At 44.4% G+C, this 21,272-nt stretch overlaps 3 protein-coding genes across 6 annotated transcripts in view; 2 read left to right on the top strand and 1 right to left on the bottom strand.

Moving 5' to 3' along the window:
* The window catches only part of LOC121561972 (neurofibromin-like), a 39,043-nt gene extending 31,227 nt beyond the window's left edge, over nucleotides 1–7,816 (top strand). Inside the window, exon 6 of the mRNA XM_041874385.2 lies at nucleotides 7,733–7,816. The gene's annotated coding sequence lies outside the window, so the exon portion shown is untranslated. The remainder of the gene's footprint in view (nucleotides 1–7,732) is intronic.
* Nucleotides 712–6,082, bottom strand: LOC121561974 (oligodendrocyte-myelin glycoprotein). Its single transcript, XM_041874388.2, has 3 exons — nucleotides 5,548–6,082; nucleotides 2,370–2,579; nucleotides 712–2,007 (listed from the first exon to the last, which is right to left on the bottom strand). The coding sequence occupies exons 1-3, from the start codon at nucleotides 5,559–5,561 to the stop codon at nucleotides 1,071–1,073; spliced, it is 1,161 nt and encodes a 386-aa protein (XP_041730322.2). The 5' UTR covers nucleotides 5,562–6,082; the 3' UTR covers nucleotides 712–1,070.
* The window catches only part of LOC121556694 (neurofibromin), a 69,836-nt gene continuing 56,169 nt past the window's right edge, over nucleotides 7,606–21,272 (top strand). Inside the window, exons 1-6 of one of the 4 annotated variants that reach the window (XM_045213981.1) lie at nucleotides 7,606–7,834; nucleotides 8,162–8,219; nucleotides 8,457–8,604; nucleotides 8,693–8,729; nucleotides 8,973–9,256; nucleotides 13,578–13,855. In XM_045213981.1, coding sequence (XP_045069916.1) covers nucleotides 7,646–7,834; nucleotides 8,162–8,219; nucleotides 8,457–8,604; nucleotides 8,693–8,729; nucleotides 8,973–9,256; nucleotides 13,578–13,767 — 906 coding nt within the window. In that variant the 5' untranslated portion in view covers nucleotides 7,606–7,645 and the 3' untranslated portion in view covers nucleotides 13,768–13,855. Of the gene's footprint in view, nucleotides 7,835–7,931; nucleotides 8,220–8,456; nucleotides 8,605–8,692; nucleotides 8,730–8,972; nucleotides 9,257–9,506; nucleotides 13,064–13,266; nucleotides 13,355–13,577; nucleotides 13,856–21,272 lie in introns of those variants that run through there. The other 3 variants (XM_045213957.1, XM_041874387.2, XM_045213964.1) reach the window with 3 other exon arrangements.

The raw sequence follows: 21,272 nt of genomic DNA, 5'->3' as shown, positions 1-21,272 counted from the left end.
GCCTTTTACTGAGGAGTGGCTTCTGTCTGGCCACTCTACCATAAAGGCCTGATTGGTGGAGTGCTGCAGAGATGGTTGTCCTTCTGGAAGGTTCTCCCATCTCCACAGAGGAACTCTGGAGTTCTGTCAGAGTGACCATTGGGTTCTTGGTTATCTCCTGACCAAGACCCTTCTCCCCGATTGCTCAGTTTGGCCGGGCGGCCAGCTCTAGGAAGAGTCTTGGTGCTTCCAAACTTCTTCCATTTAAGAATGATGGAGACCACTGTGTTCTTGGGGACCTTCAATGCTGTAGACATTTTTGGTACCTTCGTGAGATCTGTGCCTCCTGTCTCGGAGCTCTATGGACAATTCCTTCGACCTCATGGCTTGGTTCTTTCCCTGACATGCACTGTGAACTGTGGGACCTTATATAGACAGGTGTGTGCCTTTCCAAATCTTGTCCAATTAATTGAATTTACCACAGGTGGACTCCAATCAAGTTGTAGAAACATCTCAAGGATGATCAATGGAAATAGGATGCACCTGAGCTCAATTTCGAGTCTCATAGTAAAGGGTCTGAATACTTATGTAAGTAAGGTATTTCTGTTTTTCATCTTTAATACATTTGCAAACATTTCTAAAAACCTGTTTTCGCTTTGTCATAATGGGGTATTTTGTAGTAGATTGATGAGGATTTTTATTTATTTAATGAATTTTAGAATAAGGCTGTAACGTAACAAAATGTGAAAAAAGGGAAGGGATCTGAATACATTCCGAATGCACTGTATGTGAATACATTTGCAAAATATATTATTTGTATACAAGTTTGAAAGGTATAGCCATACAGCACAACTACACTCTGTAGATGGTGGTCAAATTGTTGGAAGAGAGAGAATACACATTTAGGCAGTAACAGTCGAACGTTCTTTAAAATCAAAACAAAAGCAAACCTCTCCCTTTTAACATTCTGGGTCATACGTACATAGGGTTAGCCGTCTCCAAAATCCTTCAAGACTTGGCTCTAGTCTCTGACAACGGATGGGTTTAGAAGGCTTTGAAGGCAGTCACCATGACTAGAAGGTTCAAGGTGACTAGAGAATAAAGGATCTGTGTGTGGAGTCCGTGGCCTCTGCTCCGCGTGCTTCCTGTGTTGGGCTTCTTGGCGGTGGAGCGCGGGTGCCCCATTGTGCTTGTGCGTGTGGAGAGGCTGTGCGAGGGGGTGGAGGTGAACACAAACCAGTTCTGGTCCCCCGAGCTGTTGGCTGCACCCCTGTCTCCATGCGTCCCAGGCTCCAACAACACAGACTTAGCCAAGTACCCAGAAGTGACGACTGCAGCCCTAGCCGGTGGGAGGCCCCCACGGCCCAGCTCTCTGGCATCAGTGGAGGCTCTGTGTAGGACGCAAAGTGCCACTCCCCTCCTGGAGTTGCCAAATGGGATTGCCCACATGTTGGCTTAGTGTAGCAGGGGCAGCCCAACACGGCAGCACGGGTGTGTTCAGCCCAGAGCAAGAGCTTTGTGATGTTTTCCTCCTCTTCACAAGCCCAAGGGTTATCCCCAAGCGTCAAGAACTCGAGCCCCTCCAACCGGTCAAACACCCCCTCCGGTACCCAGGAGAAGCGATTAGCATGCAGGTAGAACCTCCTCAGCCTGGGCAGCCGGTTCAAGGACCCCAGGAGGATCTGAACCAGGTAGTTGTGGGACAAATCCACCATCTCCAGATTATGAGGCATGTTGGTGGGCACAGTCCAGAACCGGTTGTGACTCAAGTTTAGGGCGTGTAGGCTGGGCAGGGTGTTGTTGATGAAGACCACCCTCTCCAGCTCGTTGGCTGACAGGTCCAGTACCTGCAGGTTCCAATGGTAGGCCGTGTCGTTCTTGTCCAGGGCTCGGAGCTGGTTGCCGGCGGCCCGGATGTCCCAGAGGGCCCTGGGCAGGCCGGAGGGGAAGCGACCCAGGAGGTTATAGGACAGGTCCAGGGTACGCAGGTGGGCGTAGTGGCTGAGCTGGCCGTCCAGACCACAAAGGCTGTTGGGAGAGAGGAAATTCTCATTTTAGAAGTTCCATTTGTCATAACACTAAAGATGCGAAAATACAGAAAACATCTGCGGAAGAGGATAAATAAATTATGCCTGTGGAATTAGTTAGTTTAAATCAAACCACATACTGTGACCTAACATGAATTGGTAGACTTCCATCGATTTGAATATGCAGCAAAGGCTGTGAATGTAATTATTAGGATCTCCTCCCTGCTGATTCTGTCTGGCTATTAGTCATGGTTATTGCTCAATCTCAGAACCCAGACGTTTAGAGGTAGGACCCAACCTGATGAGGATGAGAAGGTAGAGGATGATGAAGAGGAAGATGAGGAAGAAGAAGTGTCTTCATACCTGTTGTGTGAGAGGTTGAGGAAGCGGATGTTGTGCTGCAGGCCTGGGGGCAGCTGTGAGAGGTGCCGTGAGGAGCAGTCCACCACACGGTGGCCCCGGCTGCAGGAGCACACGGAGGGGCAGATGGACAGGACCAGCCCCCCCAGCACCCCCGACAGGAGCAGCAGGAGGAGGCAGGCCAGCGGGGCGCGGGGGAGCATAATGAGGGCCCTGAGAGGGGGAGAGAGATGGGGACACAGTGAGAGGAGACACTGGACTGTACCCAAGGACATAGATCTGCAACACTTCTTTGCTCCCACGATTTATATACTCACAAATGGAAGGGCACATTTTTGATACTGTATGGATCTTCGTCAAGACTATCACTCATTCACACACATCTGCAGAATAATAATAATACTGACAGTTAAATTAGCTACCGACCCAATTAGCATTTCAATATTGATTAGCAATAGCTCATATAAATCCAATCCTAGCTTTTCCAAGCTGCAATTACCAGGAGCTTAAAGGGATACTTCGGGATTTTGGCAATGAGGCCCTTTATCTACTTCCCTAGAGTCAGATGAACTAGTGGATACAATTTGTATTCCTCTGTCCAGTATGAAGGAAGTTAGAGGTACAGTAGTTTCGAGAGCCAATGCTATCTAACAATAGCGCAATGACCGGCAGCCTATGGGTATCTGCTAATATTCCAACATAGATTGCTAGACAACGGCAGTTGGTGGAGTATTAGCTACAGTATCACCCTTATTCATAACCTGCCTAGTTTCCCCGCAATGGAATCTCTGTAGAATTGATTTAAGACCTTGTCTGGAGCTGCTGCTGTTTTGAGATGGCCTTTGATGCATAGCAACAGCCTCCCAGATGGGAGAGAGGCATTATTAAACACCAGGAGACAGCAGTAAAACACTCCACACTGGTTCTGCATCCAGCCTGTAAGAAAGTCATGACTGGGAACCATCTATCATACAGTGAGGGAAAAAAGTATTTGATCGCCTGCTGATTTTGTACGTTTGCCCACTGACAAAGAAATGATCAGTCTATAATTTTAATGGTAGGTTTATTTGAACAGTGAGAGACAGAATAACAACAACAAAATCCAGAAAAATGCATGTCAAAAATGTTATAAATTGATTTGCATTGTAATCAGGGAAATAAGTATTTGACCCCCTCTCAATCAGAAAGATTTCTGGCTCCCAGGTGTCTTTTATACAGGTAACGAGCTGAGATTAGGAGCACACTCTTAAAGGGAGCTCTTTGACATCAACTCAACTCGCCGTGTTTGGAGGAGGAGGAATGCTGCCTATGACCCCAAGAACACCATCCCCACTGTCAAACATGGAGGTGGAAACATTATGCTTTGGGGGTGTTTTTCTGCTAAGGGGACAGGACAACTTCACCACATCAAAGGGACGATGGACGGGGCCATGTACCGTCAAATCTTGGGTGAGAACCTCCTTCCCTCAGCCAGGGCATTGAAAATGGGTCGTGGATGGGTATTCCAGAATGACAATGACCCAAAACACACGGCCAAGGCAACAAAGGAGTGGCTCAAGAAGAAGCACATTAAGGTCCTGGAGTGGCCTAGCCAGTCTCCAGACTTTAATCCCATAGAAAATATGTGGAGGGAGCTGAAGGTTCGAGTTGCCAAACGTCAGCCTCGAAACCTTAATGACTTGGAGAAGATCTGCAAAGAGGAGTGGGACAAAATCCCTCCTGAGATGTGTGCAAACCTGGTGGCCAACTACAAGAAACGTCTGACCTCTGTGATTGCCAACAAGGGTTTTGCCACCAAGTACTAAGTCATGTTTTGCAGAGGGGTCAAATACTTATTTCCCTCATTAAAATGCAAATCAATGTATAACATTTTTTACATGCGTTTCTCTGGATTTTTTGTTGTTATTCTGTCTCTCACTGTTCAAATAAACCTACCATTAAAATTATAGACTGATCATGTCTTTGTCAGTGGGCATACGTACAAAATCAGCAGGGGATCAAATACTTTTTTCCCTCACTGTACTTCAAGCACATAATGTGACTATACAACTATCTGGGAAGATTGGACCTCACTAAACCCAGAGCCCTCTCCCCTCCCATCCCCTCTCCTCCCTATAGTTCCCATTCACGTCATTGACACCCCTCTGACATTATAAAATTGTAAGGCCAGGCCATATGCTAACAGTCCTGGTTGAGGGTCAGACTGATAGATCTAATACAGCGTTTCCCAAACTCGGTCCTCTGGACCCCAAGGTGTGCACATTTTGGTTTTTGCCCTAGCACTACACAGCTGATTCAAATAATCAACTAATCATCAAGCTTTGATTATTTGTATCAGCTGTGTAGTACTAGGTCAAAAACCAAAACGTTGAGGTCCCCAGGACCGAGTTTAGGAAACGTTGATCTAATAACTGTGTTGCGGTTTACAAGGGCCCCAGTCATTCTGTGTGCCGGAAAGCTTGAAGCCTTGCCAGCGGGTAGGAGCTCGGAAATACTGCAGTGAGAGACGGCTGAATTCATTTAGAGTAGCACACACACACTCTCGATCCCGCGCGCGCGCACACGGTTGTGTCCTGTCCTCTCTGCACCCCGGTCTTCTGGCACAAATGACAAGGTATCTGTGTGTGTAGTTGTATTTAAGAGTTTGCCAAACACATCAGTGTCGCAGGTTAATAGCATTACATAGTAAGCTGATCTCTCTAGAAACTTCCTCAGGTTATGGCATACTGTAAGTTAGTCTTAGGTTGCACTTAACATTACAACTCGTACCCAATATCAAAAAACGTTTTGAAATTACATAAGAATAAAATAAATATTGGAGACCATGCGTGCACCTATCCCCCTTTGTCAATTAATTGTCTTAAGTTGTGTGGCACAATTGTGTCAATCGGTGTATAAGTGCTTTCAAAATACCATCTAGTCATTTTCTCCAAGGACATGATTGGAATTTGCTCCATAAATAGCTGTAATATCTAATGGAGATTTCAGCACCGTTGGAGAGATTTAATGAGTAGCCATAGACTGACATAGACAAATCACACTGCTGCAGTCCACTGAGCTAATGTGGTACAGAATCAAATACATCACCGCTCTGTGAAGCACTGTGTGTCCAATCATGTGCACGTGTTAGCATGTACACCCGTCTCGTACCGTTTTTCTCTCCATGCCATTAGTCACTCACCTGATCCTCTCCATCGCCTCACTCCGTCATCTCTAGTCGCTCTTTTCTTCCTCTCTCCTTCCCTCGGCCAGCCCTCTCCCTCGATCCCCCTCTTTTTTACCGAGCAGCAGAGTGGAGAGAGTGATTGTCAAGTCAAATCTGGGGGGGTGTTAAGTTGTCCTTATTATTCATGCACCATTTTGTTTTTTGCTCATTCAATTTTTGCGCTGGCTTTCTTTTGGGGTCTTTTTCCTTTCTTTCACACTCTTCTTCACTCGCACTTTATTTTTTCTCCCTTGCTTTTGTTCCTTCTCTGGTGAAGGTGGACCTCTCCCCCCTCTCTCTCTCTCTCCCCCCTCTCTCGCTCTCTCTCTCTCCCCCCTCTCTCACTCTCTCTCTAGTGCTGTGTTGGCGCTGGCCAGTGGTGGGCAGGCTCTCTCGCTCTGTCTCATAACCCTCTCCTGGGTTGTGGCGTCCTCCTGGCATGCCAGAGCAGGATGCCCCTGATAGAGCCAGTCAGCCTCCACCGCTCCTCTGCAGGCTCCTGATGCACTCAGGGAAAGAGCATTCTGAAAGAGAGAGAGGGAGAGAGAGGAGGAGCGAGGGAGGGAGGAATGGGGGATTGCAGCATAGTGCCGGCCCTCTCTGCTGATGATGGGGGGGGGGGCTGTGCTGTGCTGACTCCGATCTTTTTATAATCAGGATCCCGCACGCTTGATAAAAGCAATTCTCTCTCCATTATCCCTTCCCCTCTCTCTCTTTTTCATACACATACAGTATACTGAACAAAAATATAAACTCAACATGCAACAATTTACAAGATTTTACTGAGGTAGTTCATATAAGGCAGGGGTGTCAAACTCATTTTAGCTCAGGGGCCACATGGAGGAAAATCTATTCCCAAGTGGGCCGGACCGGAAAAATCATGGTATATATAACTTAAAAACAACAACTTCAGATTGTTTTCTTTGTTTTAATATGATCAACATAAAGCTGGAGCCTGAGGACAGTGTGTCCAAAATAATACAAGCACAACATCACTATTAATCATAAAACACGTCAAGTTTATTTGAAAATTCTAAAGAAAAAGAACACACAAACACACAATGCCTCAGTGATTAACAGAACTGTTTCACAGATCACAGAACTATATCAGGGTGTCATTTCTCAGGCAGAAATGTAGATAAAAATAATGAAATCCTGTTCCCCAAACAAGTGCAAGAACCACAGAGTCAAGAATAGGCTACTGCCTCCACCCGCAGGCCCAGGCTTTAGTGCCCCTGCATAGGTCAATACAAGCGTAGAAGCCACGGGACGAGTCCACGTTGCAGCTCTCACTTTCTCTCGCTACGGTATGGCTTACAAGAACATATTTGGTGGGGTTTGGCAGCCAATAACAGGATTTGATTGAAAAGCTGCTTTTGATTGGGACTAAATCAAAGAATAGAACGATATTGAAATGAATATTATTAACAAATACTTCCTAGAAGATGTTGACTAGCGTCTAAGATTTTTGGTTCGACCTAAGGCTACTAATGACTAGGACAGACCAATCAACTGGATCCTACACAGTATGCCCACATGTCGTACCTAAATAAACCCACAAGAGAGACAATATTGCAAAGGCAGAACCACATGTTTCTGTCTTTTGACCAATGATTGGTTTTGACCTGCGAGAGTGATGAAATTATGGGCAGTGTAATTGTTCGATTGAAGGCGTAGGGGTAGGCTATCGAAAACGTTTGACGGGGAAATCTCTCTCAATATTGGCTAGTCCTACTGAATGGGCAAGTAACCTTTCCCGCGCTCCTCCCAAAAATACTATTTGTGATGTCATAAAGGTCTAACGTTCCATGACGTAGCATGTAGCCCAAAATTACAGTCCCTGCCTGCAATATTGTCTGCACACTCGACTTGAACTCAACTTGAATGATTTTCGAGATATAAAATAGCTTGAATGGATGAAGAAAATGTAGGTTAAATGACTTCATATAATATTGGGGGAAAGTAAAAAAGAAAGAAAAAAGTAATCTAAACTGATATTTCTTGTAAAAGCTATAATATATTGCAAAACAGATGTACCATTCTCTATAAAGTCAATCACCAGCTTAGCTCTGATATGGCTGTAGCTCTATTTATGATGTCCTATGCAAAGATCTACTCTGACGTTGACCTATTATTACCTATTGGAATGTCTGTCCTTCAGGTAGTACAGAGGGAGGAGGGTGATCCTCAGAGGGAAGGACAGGAAGTTGTTGAGGAAGAACCGGTGGCCCCGCCCAAGAAGGAGGCCAAGAAGGGAAGGAAGGTAAGAAGCAGGAGTGACCGGGCACATAGGCCTACTGGGCTGCCCTCTGCACCTGATAGCAGGACTACCATAGAGATCTATATATCTCTATGATAATAATACACCCGTTTTCAAAACGTGTTTTAAGAGCTGCTTTGACCTGATTCATAAAGTGTCTCAGAGTAGGAGTGCTGATCTAGGATCAGTTTTGCATTTGAGATCATAATGAATACGATTATTTGGGCAAGGTTGAGCCCACACCTTATCTGATGCACTTTATGTATACAGGCCCTGGTGTAACATGTCTGCCATCATTTGAGATCTGCAATCTGTTCTGTTCTATCCTAGGCAAAAAGGAAGAGTAGTGGCAAGAAGTCAGGGAAGCAGGGCACCAACAACGATGCAGGTCAGAGATTAGCCTACTATATTGGTTCTCTATTCTGTCTGTGATGTGCAGGTTGTGTTATCCATTTTCAATGAAACTGTAGTCTACTGTAATCAGTAAGAAAGGTTACATAGATAGCTTTATTCAAATAGGCCTATTGTAAAAGCCTAAAACAGTTAAGTCAGAGTATTAAGAGATAAAATGTCTGATTTTTCTTTAATTTTGTTTCTACTCCCTCTACGGCAATCACATCTTTAGTCTCCAGGAATAAACACCTGGACAGAGGATCTGTAATTGAGCTCCTGGAGACGAAAGCAGTTAAGGCTGCATTTGGCCCAGGCAACAAGGATGAGATGGAGTACTCCTACCCAATCCTCATCTCATTCCTGCGCAATCTTACTGATGAGTATGTTAACTTCACATGTTCAACATTTATGAACTCTTATGCAGTGGGAACTAAACACTAACTAAAACACTTCTTTTTTATTTTCTAGGCAGTGGCAAGTGATCTACAAAGGACAAAAAAAACCTGTAAGTTTCTCCATCTTTCTTTGACCTTTGATGTGTCATTAATCTGTTGAATTCAGAGAGAGGGATTAGCCATCAAGTTATATTCTGTTACTCATGTTCATTGCTCTGTCAGACTTCATCAAACTTTGAATTCAGTCACAGACAAGAATAACAATGTTGATCAAATGCATTCTGTTCGATCTAGAATACTTTACATCACAGTTCCATTGAAAAGCCTGTTTTTGTTCTGTTTGTTCAAAACAGATGACGAAGGAACAGCTTGCCAAATTGTGCAAGACAATTGTAACCTTCATCACACAGAGCACCCTGCAGATCCTGCTGCCGGCCCTGGCCGGCGTACTGGGGGTGACGGGCTTTGCTGAGGACCAAACTGACTCAACCAAGAGGGGCGGCAGTGCAAGATCCTTTACAGCCTTTGATCAGGAAAGACTGGAGCTCATCCAGGAAGTTAAATATCTGGCGAAGAAGTTGTATAAGGGCGGCACAGGGGCTCAACGTCTCAGGTCCCTAACACCCTCTTCGAAGAGGTATGTTCCCCTCAAGGTTTACATGTATGGATTTCACCTAGCTCATCTATCCCAGTTTGTTAGCCAATGCATTTTATGCTATCTAATGTAGTACAGAATGTAATGTATCAACCTTTGAGCAGATTAGAATTAATGAGCATGAAAAGAGATCAAAAGGACATGTAAATATTTAGAATACTAAAATTACAATGCTTGATCGATTTGCCAAGTTCAGACAGGAATTATCATGCTTTGTTTGTTCGTTTTAAAGTTCCCAGACCTCAGTGAAAGTCCACCTGGGAATGCCAGAGGACAGAATCATCAAAAGTGTCCAGGAGCAACTCTCTGACCATAATATCCTGTCCTCTTGCCCACCTGAGCTGACCGTTGGTCTTATCAAGGTGGTGGTCAAACAGCTTAACTTGGCCCTCTCTATGACTATCAGCAGAGCCATTTCAGGGCGGTCCTCCCCTATTGCTTCTGGTACCCAGGCCGCTGAACAGATGGTCAACATGGTCCAGAAGTGTTTTGATGATCATGCCACTCCAGAGGACCAGAGCTCCACCTCTGAATTAGAGTCGTGCATTCCACCTGCAACAGAAGAGGTGATGACTGTTATCGCAGACATGGTGGATGAATTGGAAAAAGAAGATCCGGAATTGGCTAAGGTGCTTCGAGAAGTGGCTGTGAAAGTTAAAATGTTGGCATCTGGCAGTGACCTTGCAGTGGAGCACCTGGATGCTCAAGACTCTCCTGTTCCAGAGGAGCTGAACATAATATGTACATCTTGCAATGAAATGACGCAAAATCTTGGCACTCTGTTTGGTGCAAAGTTCAAGACCAAAGCCTCAAAGGCTGTGAGTGAAATTCTTGTGAGAAGGTTTAGGAGCGGTATCTCTGGTATGGTTCAACCTTCTCATTCGTTTAGTACCACTCCAAGCTTGACGAATGCATCTGGCCCATCTGACAGGATCCTTGATTCTGCGGCCACTGGGCTCATACAGACCAAAGTAGATTCTGAGGCATCACAAATAATTGATAACTTTGTTGAAGATGTCAAGGACATTGTGCAGCATGCTGAATTAGATCAGCCAACAAGCACCCAGAGAGATCCCCAAGTAGGACACTGTATAACAAAGAGGAAACCCTTCCATGTAGCTTGTAGACTCTGCGACAGGCTTCAGGCAAAGCTGAATACATTGTTCCTCACAATGGGTGGAACTCCAGTCCAAGGGAAAGAACTTATGGAAAAAGTTGACTCCAGTGATGTGCTTCTGGAGCACACTGACTCCAGTGATCTGCCTGTTTCAATCCTGAGCTTGCCTTCACCATGTAGGAGTGAATCTCCTATATCAGAATGCAATTCATCTTCTTTATCTGATGGACGTGATTCAACTGGCTCTGTAGAAGAGAAAACACCAGAGCAACCTGAAACCTGTAAGAGCGAGGCAATACTGCAAGAGGTCAACTCAATAGGACTTGGTGCTCTCCGTAAATGCCAAAGTGAGAACTCTCAACCATTACTGTCTCTCTGTGATTCAAACCTGGTGCCCTGCACCAAAGAGGTCTTGTCCCAGATTGTGGACATCTATAGATCAGATCAGGAATGCACATCATCTGTTGCAGAGAGTTTATTTTACAACTCCCTTGAAGTCTATGACTTTTTGGACGGTGTCATGTCTTACCTAGAAGACATGCCTGTGTCCGGTTCCTCTGCGTTGGAGGGATTAAGAGATACTCCAGCCTCAGTCATTGAGAAGCTCTCCAGTGAAGAGTTCCAGATGAACGCTACCAACAAAGTGCGAAAAATACTGATCAAATCAATCAGTAGCTTTCCCAGCAAAGTCAGTTCCAGCCAGCTAGATTCTCAGATGTTGCCAGCAACATCAACAATTTCCTCGAGGCATACCGATTTAACTGCTTTTGAAATCGTTGGATCAATTACAAATGACATAAAGAGCCTTTTCCCACGCACAGAGTCTTCTACTACTCTATGGCAGGCAGACTCTATGCTTCAACAGAGTTATGAAAAAACCCTCAGAATACACTGAGGCCGCACCCGAAGGCTCCCAGTCTGGTGTGGAAGTATCTGAGAAGAAGATCTGGACAACTGCAAAGACTATTTACCACAATGTGAAGACAAAGATTAGGAATTATTTCACATGGCGAAAGCAAGCCAAAGTAACAAAGGCTCAAGCCAAAAATACCCTCAGCCATATTCTGGTTTCAATTCAGAAAGAGCTGTCAAAATCTGACCAAATGGTGACTGCAGGAGAGCTTTCACAAATAGAGAATGTGGTTGGAATGATCCTGGACGATATTGAGAAGGTAAGCAGTGAATGTGATGAGGAACTGGTCTATCCAGCACCACAGTGGCCTTCTTCCTCGTTGTCATCCTCATCTGCCAGATCACAGAAGTCAGAGTGGGAATTTGCACTCCCTGGAATTCCCATCCCTTCTGAATTACCAGCGAGTACTACTCAGCCCATTGTAAGATGCTCAGTCATCGACATGGGCAAATCTACTAAGACAAAAACATCAGTGTGTAATGCCAGGGAAAGCATGTCTGCAATAGTGGATACCATTTTAAAGGATGTATATCCAGAGGAAGAAGGGGAGGTTGCATCCCACCCTGATCTAACAGCTGCAATAGCAAGACTTGAGGAGCTCATATCTCAGGATAGGATTGGTGCTCTCTCCTGTGATCTTACTCACCAAGTCAACCGCATCATTTCTGAGAGTAACTTGACCCCTCTGGTTCTGACAGTGGCGGCTGGAAAGAGTGCATCCGATACAATCCTTACTAAACTGAAGAGGAATGACAAGAAGTTGGGGAAACCCACAGCTTACGAGCTGGTTCAGCTGTTTGCAGAGGAGTCTGTGAAGCGTCTCCTGCTTCCTAGCCTTGTGCCATCTTTAGCTTCAATGAGTTGGGCTCAGAGAGTCAGTGTGATGGCTAGCGTATCTGAAGATAGGATTTCATGCTCTTTGTCTACATCAGCATTTAGTGACACAGTCAGTCTGTTTAACAAAGTAATGGTAAGCCAGGTCATGGACTCTGTGGTTTCTGATGCACAAAGCAGAGAGTCATCTCCAACCAGAACTGTAACTGATATAGGCAGTCTACTGAGTGTTAAGTCCTCCCCTCTGCCATCTTTTCCCGCCATCAGCATGGCAACAAGTGAGACCTCCAATGCTGCACGAGGCTTTGAGGCCAACATAGATGCTGAGGAAAGAGATACCACCAGTTGTTCCGGTGTAGCTCAGAGCATTGTTTGTGATCAGAAGTCAACCAGTCCGGATGTTGTCAAAGATGTCTCGCTTTCAACCCCATCCACTGATAACTTAAGCGGTGATGATGACTTTACCGGCCTCATCAGCATGTTAGTGGTGAGACTTCTGTCAAAAATCCAAACCCAAACTGATCTGTACCCAGTTGACGTCACACGCACATCACAAGACCTGATTCCAAAAGTTATAGCTGCCTTCTGTGCATGGTCAGGCTGCTCTGAGACCCAAGCTTATCCCAAGAACTTGAAGAGTCATAAAATATACAGCACCGTCTACAAACATCTGTTGAAGGAGTTTGGCTCAGAGAAGATCCTCCAACTGGCCGTGTCGACTCAGGACTCTACATTCAGTAGGATTCTTGTGAAGTCTCTGAGCAAGGAGATTCTCCACAGTTGTAACGAGGCATCAAGGGCAGCCTCAAGAACATATTTCGAAGCCACCCGGCCTGAGGCTCTTCCCATGGCTGAGGATGTGAAGGCTACCAGAGGGAAGCTGTCTTTCCTACAAAGGCTTGCCAGGCTGAAAATCAACTTAAAGGTACATCAAACTTATTTAAGTTAACAATTGTGTCAATGTGAGTAAACAATGTTATTTCGAGAAAATGTAAAACCATCCATTAATTCCAAAACCATTTATAAATATTGGTGTGCTGGTGTGTAAGATGTGATTTGTTATTACCATGAGGTTGTTCAGCTGTGACTGTTGTTTTGACATGTTTTTGTCTTTCAACTCTTTCTTAGCCATTCAAGATCGGGAACAAGAAGGATTCCAAGAAGAATTCCTGCCACTCTGAATCTAAAGACCAGACTACTGCTGAAGATAGCATGTGTAAGTCCATACAGCAGGACATTTACTGTTTGAGATATTGGTGTAAACCCTATATACAGTACATTATATATTATCGATAGTGATCTTATGTAAAATGATTTCTAATTTCTAAACCTCAAGATGCTGGTTCTCATTTATTTGTGAAAGTAATGAGTTGAAACTAAGAATACAATATAACATAATTTCTAAATTAAAGTGCATGTCAACTCTCTCTCTTCTGTAGTGCCCAGCATAGTGGCACATGCTGCCACATCTGGACTCCCAGAGGATCTTCCCTCCACCTCTCAACAGGAGAAGCCTCACAAAGCTTCCCTTCTAATCAGGATGTTTTCTGCCATCTCCATAGGCCTATCCAAGCCATTCAAACGGTCTTCAACGCAGGCTTAATACAGCGATTTCCTTTAATACAGTAATATTTGCATTGAATTGATAGCCTTTGTCTTCATTTACAGTGGGGGAAAAAGTATTAAGTCAGCCACCAATTGTGCAAGTTCTCCCACTTAAAAAGATGAGAGAGGCCTGTAATTTTCATCAGGTACACGTCAACTATGACAGACAAAATGAGAAAAAGAAATCCAGAAAATCACATTGTAGGATTTTTAATGAATTTATTTGCAAATTATGGTGGAAAATAAGTATTTGGTCACCTACAAACAAGCAAGATTTCTGGCTCTCACAGACCTGTAACTTCTTCTTTAAGAGGCTCCTCTGTCCTCCACTCGTTACCTGTATTAATGGCACCTGTTTGAACTTGTTATCAGTATAAAAGACACCTGTCCACAACCTCAAACAGTCACACTCCAAACTCCACTATGGCCAAGACCAAAGAGCTGTCAAAGGACACCAAAAACAAAATTGTAGACCTGCACCAGGCTGGGAAGACTGAATCTGCAATAGGTAAGCAGCTTGGTTTGAAGAAATCAACTGTGGGAGCAATTATTAGGAAATGGAAGACATACAAGACCACTGATAATCTCCCTCGATCTGGGGCTCCACGCAAGATCTCACCCCGTGGGGTCAAAATAATCACAAGAACGGTGAGCAAAAATCCCAGAACCACACGGGGGGGACCTAGTGAATGACCTGCAGAGAGCTGGGACCAAAGTAACAAAGCCTACCATCAGTAACACACTACGCCGCCAGGGACTCAAACCCTGCAGTGCCAGACGTGTCCCCCTGCTTAAGCCAGTAGATGTCCAGGCCCGTCTGAAGTTTGCTAGAGTGCATTTGGATGATCCAGAAGAGGATTGGGAGAATGTCATATGGTCAGATGAAACCAAAATAGAACTTTTTGGTAAAATCTCAACTCGTCGTGTTTGGAGGACAAAGAATGCTGAGTTGCATCCAAATAACACCATACCTACTGTGAAGCATGGGGGTGGAAACAACATACTTTGGGGCTGTTTTTCTGCAAAGGGACCAGGACGACTGATCCGTGTAAAGGAAAGAATGAATGGGGCCATGTATCGTGAGATTTTGAGTGAAAACCTCCTTCCATCAGCAAGGGCATTGAAGATGAAATGTGGCTGGGTCTTTCAGCATGACAATGATCCCAAACACACCGCCCGGGCAAGGTCCTGGAGTGGCCTAGCCAGTCTCCAGATCTCAACCCCATAGAAAATCTTTGGAGGGAGTTGAAAGTCTGTGTTGCCCAGTGACAGCCCCAAAACATCACTGCTCTAGAGGAGATCTGTATGGAGGAATGGGCCAAAATACCAGCAACAGTGTGTGAAAACCTTGTGAAGACTTACAGAAAACGTTTGACCTGTGTCATTGCCAACAAAGGGTATATAACAAAGTATTGAGAAACTTTTGTTATTGACCAAATACTTATTTTCCACCATAATTTGCAAATAAATTCATTAAAAATCCTACAATGTGGATTGGAGGGACGCCATGTGCGACTGACGTGTTTTCCGTTTGCTCCCGTGGTATTTTTAAAGTTTATGTGAATTTTGCAGCAAAACCGTATTTATTTTCATATATTATTTTGGTGATCCCTTCCCGTAAAAACCAAGACTACTTTACTTCCAAATATCAGCATGTCGACGAAACATAAGGCCAAAAGCATGACTTTGAGAAAACCCGGCCTACAAGACACACTCTCATCACCGCCCTCCCCTGAGCCTGACGACCGGGGACTGATACTCTACCCGGGGGGTGGCTTGGCCTGGCGGCGCTGAAGTGAACATTCTCGAGGCCATCAAACTACTACGCTCTGAGATAGTTGAAATGAAAACGGAGGTGGTTGCTACGATTGAGGCCCGAATAAAGGAGGTTTCTGATACTTTAAAAGCAGATCTAACCATCCTGCGGAACGAGACGGTGCCGGCAATCGCATCACTCAAAACAACAATGGAGTCGCACACTACAACGATTGCAGCACTGGAGACCTTCGCTACAAATGTCTCCGACTTAACTACATCCCTGGAGGCTGACGTGAAACGCCTAGCTGCGGATTTGAAAAAGGTGAAGGAGAGCTGTGTAAGTTTGGAGGGATTCTCTCGCCGCAATAACCTGAGACTTGTATCAGTCCCAGAGTCAGCGGAAATGCCTCGCGCCACGGATTTCGTTTCTGGGCTGCTGAAAGATGTTCTAGCCTTAGATGAAAAGCCCCTGATTGATCGTGCCCACCGGTCGCTGCGCCCAAAGCCCCGGGATGGGGAGAGGCCCCGTGACATAATTCTTCGAGTGCACTTTTTCCATGAGAAGATGGAGATTCTCCGACGAGCCCGCAATACCACTCTGAGCTTTCAAGGACAGAGCTTCTCCATCTACCAGGACTACTCCCCCCACTGTTTCCAGGCAGCGCGCAGCTTTCGGACAGGCCAAACGACTACTTCGGGACCATCCAGGTGTGAAGTACGGACTGCGATTCCCGGCCCGTTTATGGCTATCTCATGATGGTAAAGACTACACATTTGAATCTCCGGATGAGGCTCTCTCTCACATTCAACGTCACATCAAGAAGTCTTGAACTTGCTCATAGTTCAGCAACTGTTGCTAGCGAACTGTGGATAGTAAGTAACCCACCTGTGGTACAACTATGTTTAGCTACAACATGCTAATTTTGTATAGTTGTGGGGTTGGCGTACCCATTCAGGCTTATTTGATGTGATCTAATGTTTTGATCATCTAGTGTGCTTGCCTTTACAAGCATTCAGTCATTTTAATTTCATTGTATTGCGGTTTTACTATACTCCTGTGTTTTCTAGGCTGTCTTGCTCACCTATTCAGTTTGTTTACATAGTGTCTCAGTGACTCAAAATATTCTTGGTTATTTGCTTACTGCATCCGTTTGCATTGACCCAGTAAACAGTAAATGCTTCCCGAGGCGACACGTTTTTTTGGGGTCTTCACTTAAATTTTAAAGTTCTGAGCGTCATTTATGCCCAGCAAGCGTTCAACGTTGCGCACACGTAGTTTTTTGGTCTTGGTTGTAAGCTGTTTCAGCATTCAACTAGACAACTATTATAATAATAATAATTATTATCATTTTTGATTGTCTTACTACGATTTCCTTACTTCAAATTAGGTTTTCGGCTGAGAGCCTTTATACATTCTATTTATTTTCTTTATTTTCTCTCTCAAATGCCTGTTATAAGACTGGGAATATAATTATATACATCTACAAGTGGTGCTTTTGTAATTTCGTCTGCACAAGGGATTCACCTTAATTTCTTTTATTTAAAAAATGATTATCTCTTTTTGCTGTTTGATCCACTAACAAAACACGACTTTAAAGAGCGGGACTGTGGGTTTAGGTTTAAGACCGCACTCTCACAGACATACTGTGCGAAGAGAACATGCTCTATTTAGGCTTGTACCTCGTTTGGGGAGGTACTGTCTGGGATGGGGGGAGGGGGTGGGGGGAGGGGTTGAATTGTTCAGTTCTAATGTTGTCATTCTGTCTTTTTGGGGTTTTTTTCCGTACTTTTTCTCAACATCTACCACCGTACATTATTACTCTGAGACAAGTTATTCTGGGGTTTCTGGGCGCTCATTGCTTTTCCATTCTATGCTCTAATGACGGGGTTGTATAACGGGAATGCCCAGAGGGGCCGAAACAATGCGATCAAATACATTTCGTGGAACACCAAAGGGGTTAATAACCCAGTGAAGCGTAAGAGGGTGTTGACACACTTAAAGGGTTTGAATGCAAATGTTGCATTTCTACAAGAGACTCACTTGAGGACTGGTGAGCACTTTAGGATGCGTAGGGACTGGGTTGGTCAAGTGTTCCACTCTAACTTTCATAGTAAATCAAGAGGGGCTGCCATTTTGGTTGATAAAGTCACTCCCTTTGTAGCTTCTGAGGTTATCGCTGATCCTAAGGGACGATACGTCATAGTAACCGGTAAACTGTTTTCTACCCCTCTTGTTTTGGCTAGTGTTTATGCTCCCAATTGGGATGACACAAGTTTCATTTCTTCCTTTTTGTCTGCTATACCCAATTTAGATTCTCATTTATTGATTTTAGGGGGGATTTCAACTGCAAAATGTCCCCAGTTCTTGACAAGTCCTCACGAACAACTACAGGCCCATCTAAATGTGCCCTACTTATTCAAGCCTTTCTTCAGAAATATGCCATGTTTGAGGCCTGGCGTTTCCTACATCCTACAGATAGACAGTATTCCTTTTATTCTCATGTTCATCAAACATACTCCCGGATTGATTACTTCTTTTTGGACAAAAAACTTTTGCCTAACCTTCGGCAGTGTACTTACAAGAGTATTGTTATTTCGGACCATTCACCATTAGTGCTTGAACTAGAGTTTCCCCAGCGACCTCCTATGTGTTATCAATGGCGTCTTAACCCCATTTTACTCTCAGATAAGGAGTTTGTCAATTTCATTTCTTCTGAAATCACCTTATTCCTAGAAACTAATTCAACACCAGGTATGTCCTGCTCTACCATATGGGAGTCTCTCAAAGCATACCTACGTGGCCAAATTATTTCTTATACAGCCAACCAAAACAGAGTTCGCTCTCAGCGACTTCGGGACCTGAGCGAATCCATAGCCACATTGGATGAGAAGTATGCCACGGTTCCTTCTTCTGATCTGCATAAAGAGCGCCAACTACTCCAATCTGAATTTGATGAGCTTTCTACCAGGCAAGCTGAACAGTTACTCTTGCGAGCTCGGTACAGAGTGTATGAACAAGGCGACAAGGCCAGTAAACTCCTTGCACATCAGATCCGTAAATCTGAGGCCTCACGTTTAATCCCACAAATAAGGACCCCGTCTGGTGCCACCACAGTTATACATAAAGAGATCAATGATCAATTCAAACAATTTTATTCTGCGCTATACACCTCTGAATCCCCTCAAGACCCTTTGCTGATTGATTCCTTCTTTAATGGCCTGAATATGCCTTCAATTGATACAGACACCCATGACTATCTAGAAGAAGAATTTACACCTGAGGAGATTGCAACAGCAGTGTCCGCAATGAAAAGCGGTAAATCACCGGGTCCGGATGGTTTTCCAACCGAATTTTACAGGACGTTTTCTGGTCTGCTTTGCCCATTCTTGTCTCGACTATTTGCAGAGTGCCTTAATACCTCAAAGCTACCGCCTAGTCTTTATCAGGCTTCAATTTCATTACTATTAAAGAAAAACAAAGACCCCCTGGAATGTGGATCCTTTCGCCCAATCTCGCTTTTAAACTGTGATTACAAAATCCTAGCCAAGCTTTTAGCCATCCGTATGGAAGGCTCGCTGCATCAAGTAATACACTCTGACCAGACTGGCTTTGTGAGAAATAGGCATTTGTTTTTCAATATTAGGCGCCTTATGAATATACTGTACTCCCCTGCGTCGGAGGACCCAGAGGTGGTGGTCTCACTTGATGCAGAAAAAGCGTTTGACCGCGTTGAGTGGGATTACCTAACAGCCACCCTTTATAGATTTGGCTTTGGCCCCAAATTCATTGCGTGGATAAAGATTCTTTATTTTTCCCCCATGGCTTCGGTACGGACTAACAACTTGTCCTCTGACTATTTTCCCTTGCACCGCGGATCCAGACAGGGCTGTCCACTCTCCCCCTTGTTGTTTGCTTTGGCAATCGAACCTCTCGCCATTGCATTACGCTCTAATGATGCCATTCAAGGAATAATCCGGACGGGCTCAGAGCAGAAAGTCTCGCTATATGCGGATGACCTCCTTTTGTTTATCTCTAACCCTGATACCTCATTGCCACGCGCCTTATCTGTTCTTAAAAGGTTTGGATCAATCTCAGGGTACAAGCTGAATCTAGGCAAGAGTGAGCTTTTTCCTGTAAACAAGGCTGCTTTAAAGTGCTCTTTTACAAGTTCTCAGTTTAGGATTGTCCGGGATCAATTCACCTACTTGGGAGTTAAAGTGACAAGGAAATATTCAAATCTGTTTCAGGAAAACTTGGTTGCTCTAGCAGACAGTTTGAAACAATCTTTTGCTTTTTGGAATGCGCTACCTCTTTCTCTTATCGGAAGGATTAATGTCATTAAAATGAGTGTGTTGCCCAAATTTCTATATTTATTTCAATGTCTACCCATTTTTATTCCAAAATCTTTTTTTTATTTCACTGGATCAAACATTCATGCATTTTATTTGGGATGGCAAGGTACCACGGATTGGTAGAAAACATTTACAGAAGCCTAAGTCATTGGGGGGTTTAGCTCTACCAAATTTTCAGACATACTATTGGGCTGCAAATTTCAGAGCCCTTCTGTACTGGCTGCAGACTGATCCTACTGGCCCTAAACCAATCTGGGTCCAGATGGAGTCTGAATCGTGTAAACCTGCTGCACTTTCTTCTGTATTGTGCTCGTCTCTCCCAGTGTCCCTAGGCAAAAGGTGTGTCAACCCAATTGTAAAGCAGTCTCTTAAAATTTGGAATCAGTTCCGCTTAGCCTTTGGCCTCCGAGGCTTTTCTCTATCAGGCCCAATCAATCAGAACATTTTATTTCCTCCATCTTTGAATGATGGGGCTTTTGACATCTGGCACTCACTAGGCCTCTCCTCACTAGCCCAATTATTCTTTGATGATACATTTGTCTCTTTTGCTCAGCTACAGGAAAGGTTCAACCTCCCCCAATCCCACTTTTTCCGCTATCTCCAGACTAGGAACTTTGTCAGAGCTAACACACCTGAATTTCCCCATAGGCCTGTGAATACAGCTATAGAGAGCATCCTGGAGCTGAACAAGCTTCCTAGGGGCGCAATCTCAGATGTATATGCAATCATTCATGACTTACAGAACCCTTCTTTGGTGCCTTTAAAGACTCGATGGGAAAAGGATTTGGGGGAGGAACTTGGGGAAGACACCTGGGAATCTGTGCTGCGCAGGGTGCATTCGTCCTCTTTTAGCACTAGACACAGCCTCATTCAATTCAAGGTGGTTCACCGTATCCACTGGTCTGGGGCCAGACTTGGAAGAATATTCTCTGATTTTGATCCTACCTGTGTCAGATGTAAAATTTAACCGGCCACACTGTTGCATATGTTCTGGGGCTGTCATAAACTGTCAGGTTTCTGGGAATTAATATTTAAATGTTTCTCTGATATATATAACACTGTTATAGATCCCTCTCCCCTTACAGCCCTTTTTGGAGTACTGCCCATAAGCACCCCCCTGTCAAGAATCCAGTCGGACACTGTTGCTTATACAACTCTTTTAGCTAGACGGCTAATACTACAGAACTGGAAGATGGCAGCTCCCCATCTTATAAATATTGGGTGAGAGATGTGTTGTGCTCTCTGAAACTAGAAAAAATTAAATTAAATTCACGTGGGAACCCCAAACTGTTTAATGAGGCTTGGGCTCCATTCCGGTCTTACTTTAAACAGTCCATCCTCTGATGGCATTCCTATTAAAACCAAAATAAGTCTGTATTTGACCCCCCTGTGACTTAGGGGTTGGATGAGCATTTCTC

The sequence above is a fragment of the Coregonus clupeaformis genome, chromosome 5, assembly GCF_020615455.1.
Source record: "Coregonus clupeaformis isolate EN_2021a chromosome 5, ASM2061545v1, whole genome shotgun sequence".
NCBI lineage: Eukaryota > Metazoa > Chordata > Actinopteri > Salmoniformes > Salmonidae > Coregonus > Coregonus clupeaformis.
This window is presented reverse-complemented; position numbering and strand designations above follow the sequence as displayed.

What these genes read in the sequence shown, in the direction of transcription:
- LOC121561974 (XM_041874388.2), bottom strand. An exon ending in CTCAACCTCTCACACAACAG is followed by an intron (nt 2,008 to 2,369) that starts GTATGAAGACAC and finishes CTCTCCCAACAG; the next exon opens with CCTTTGTGGTCTGGACGGCC.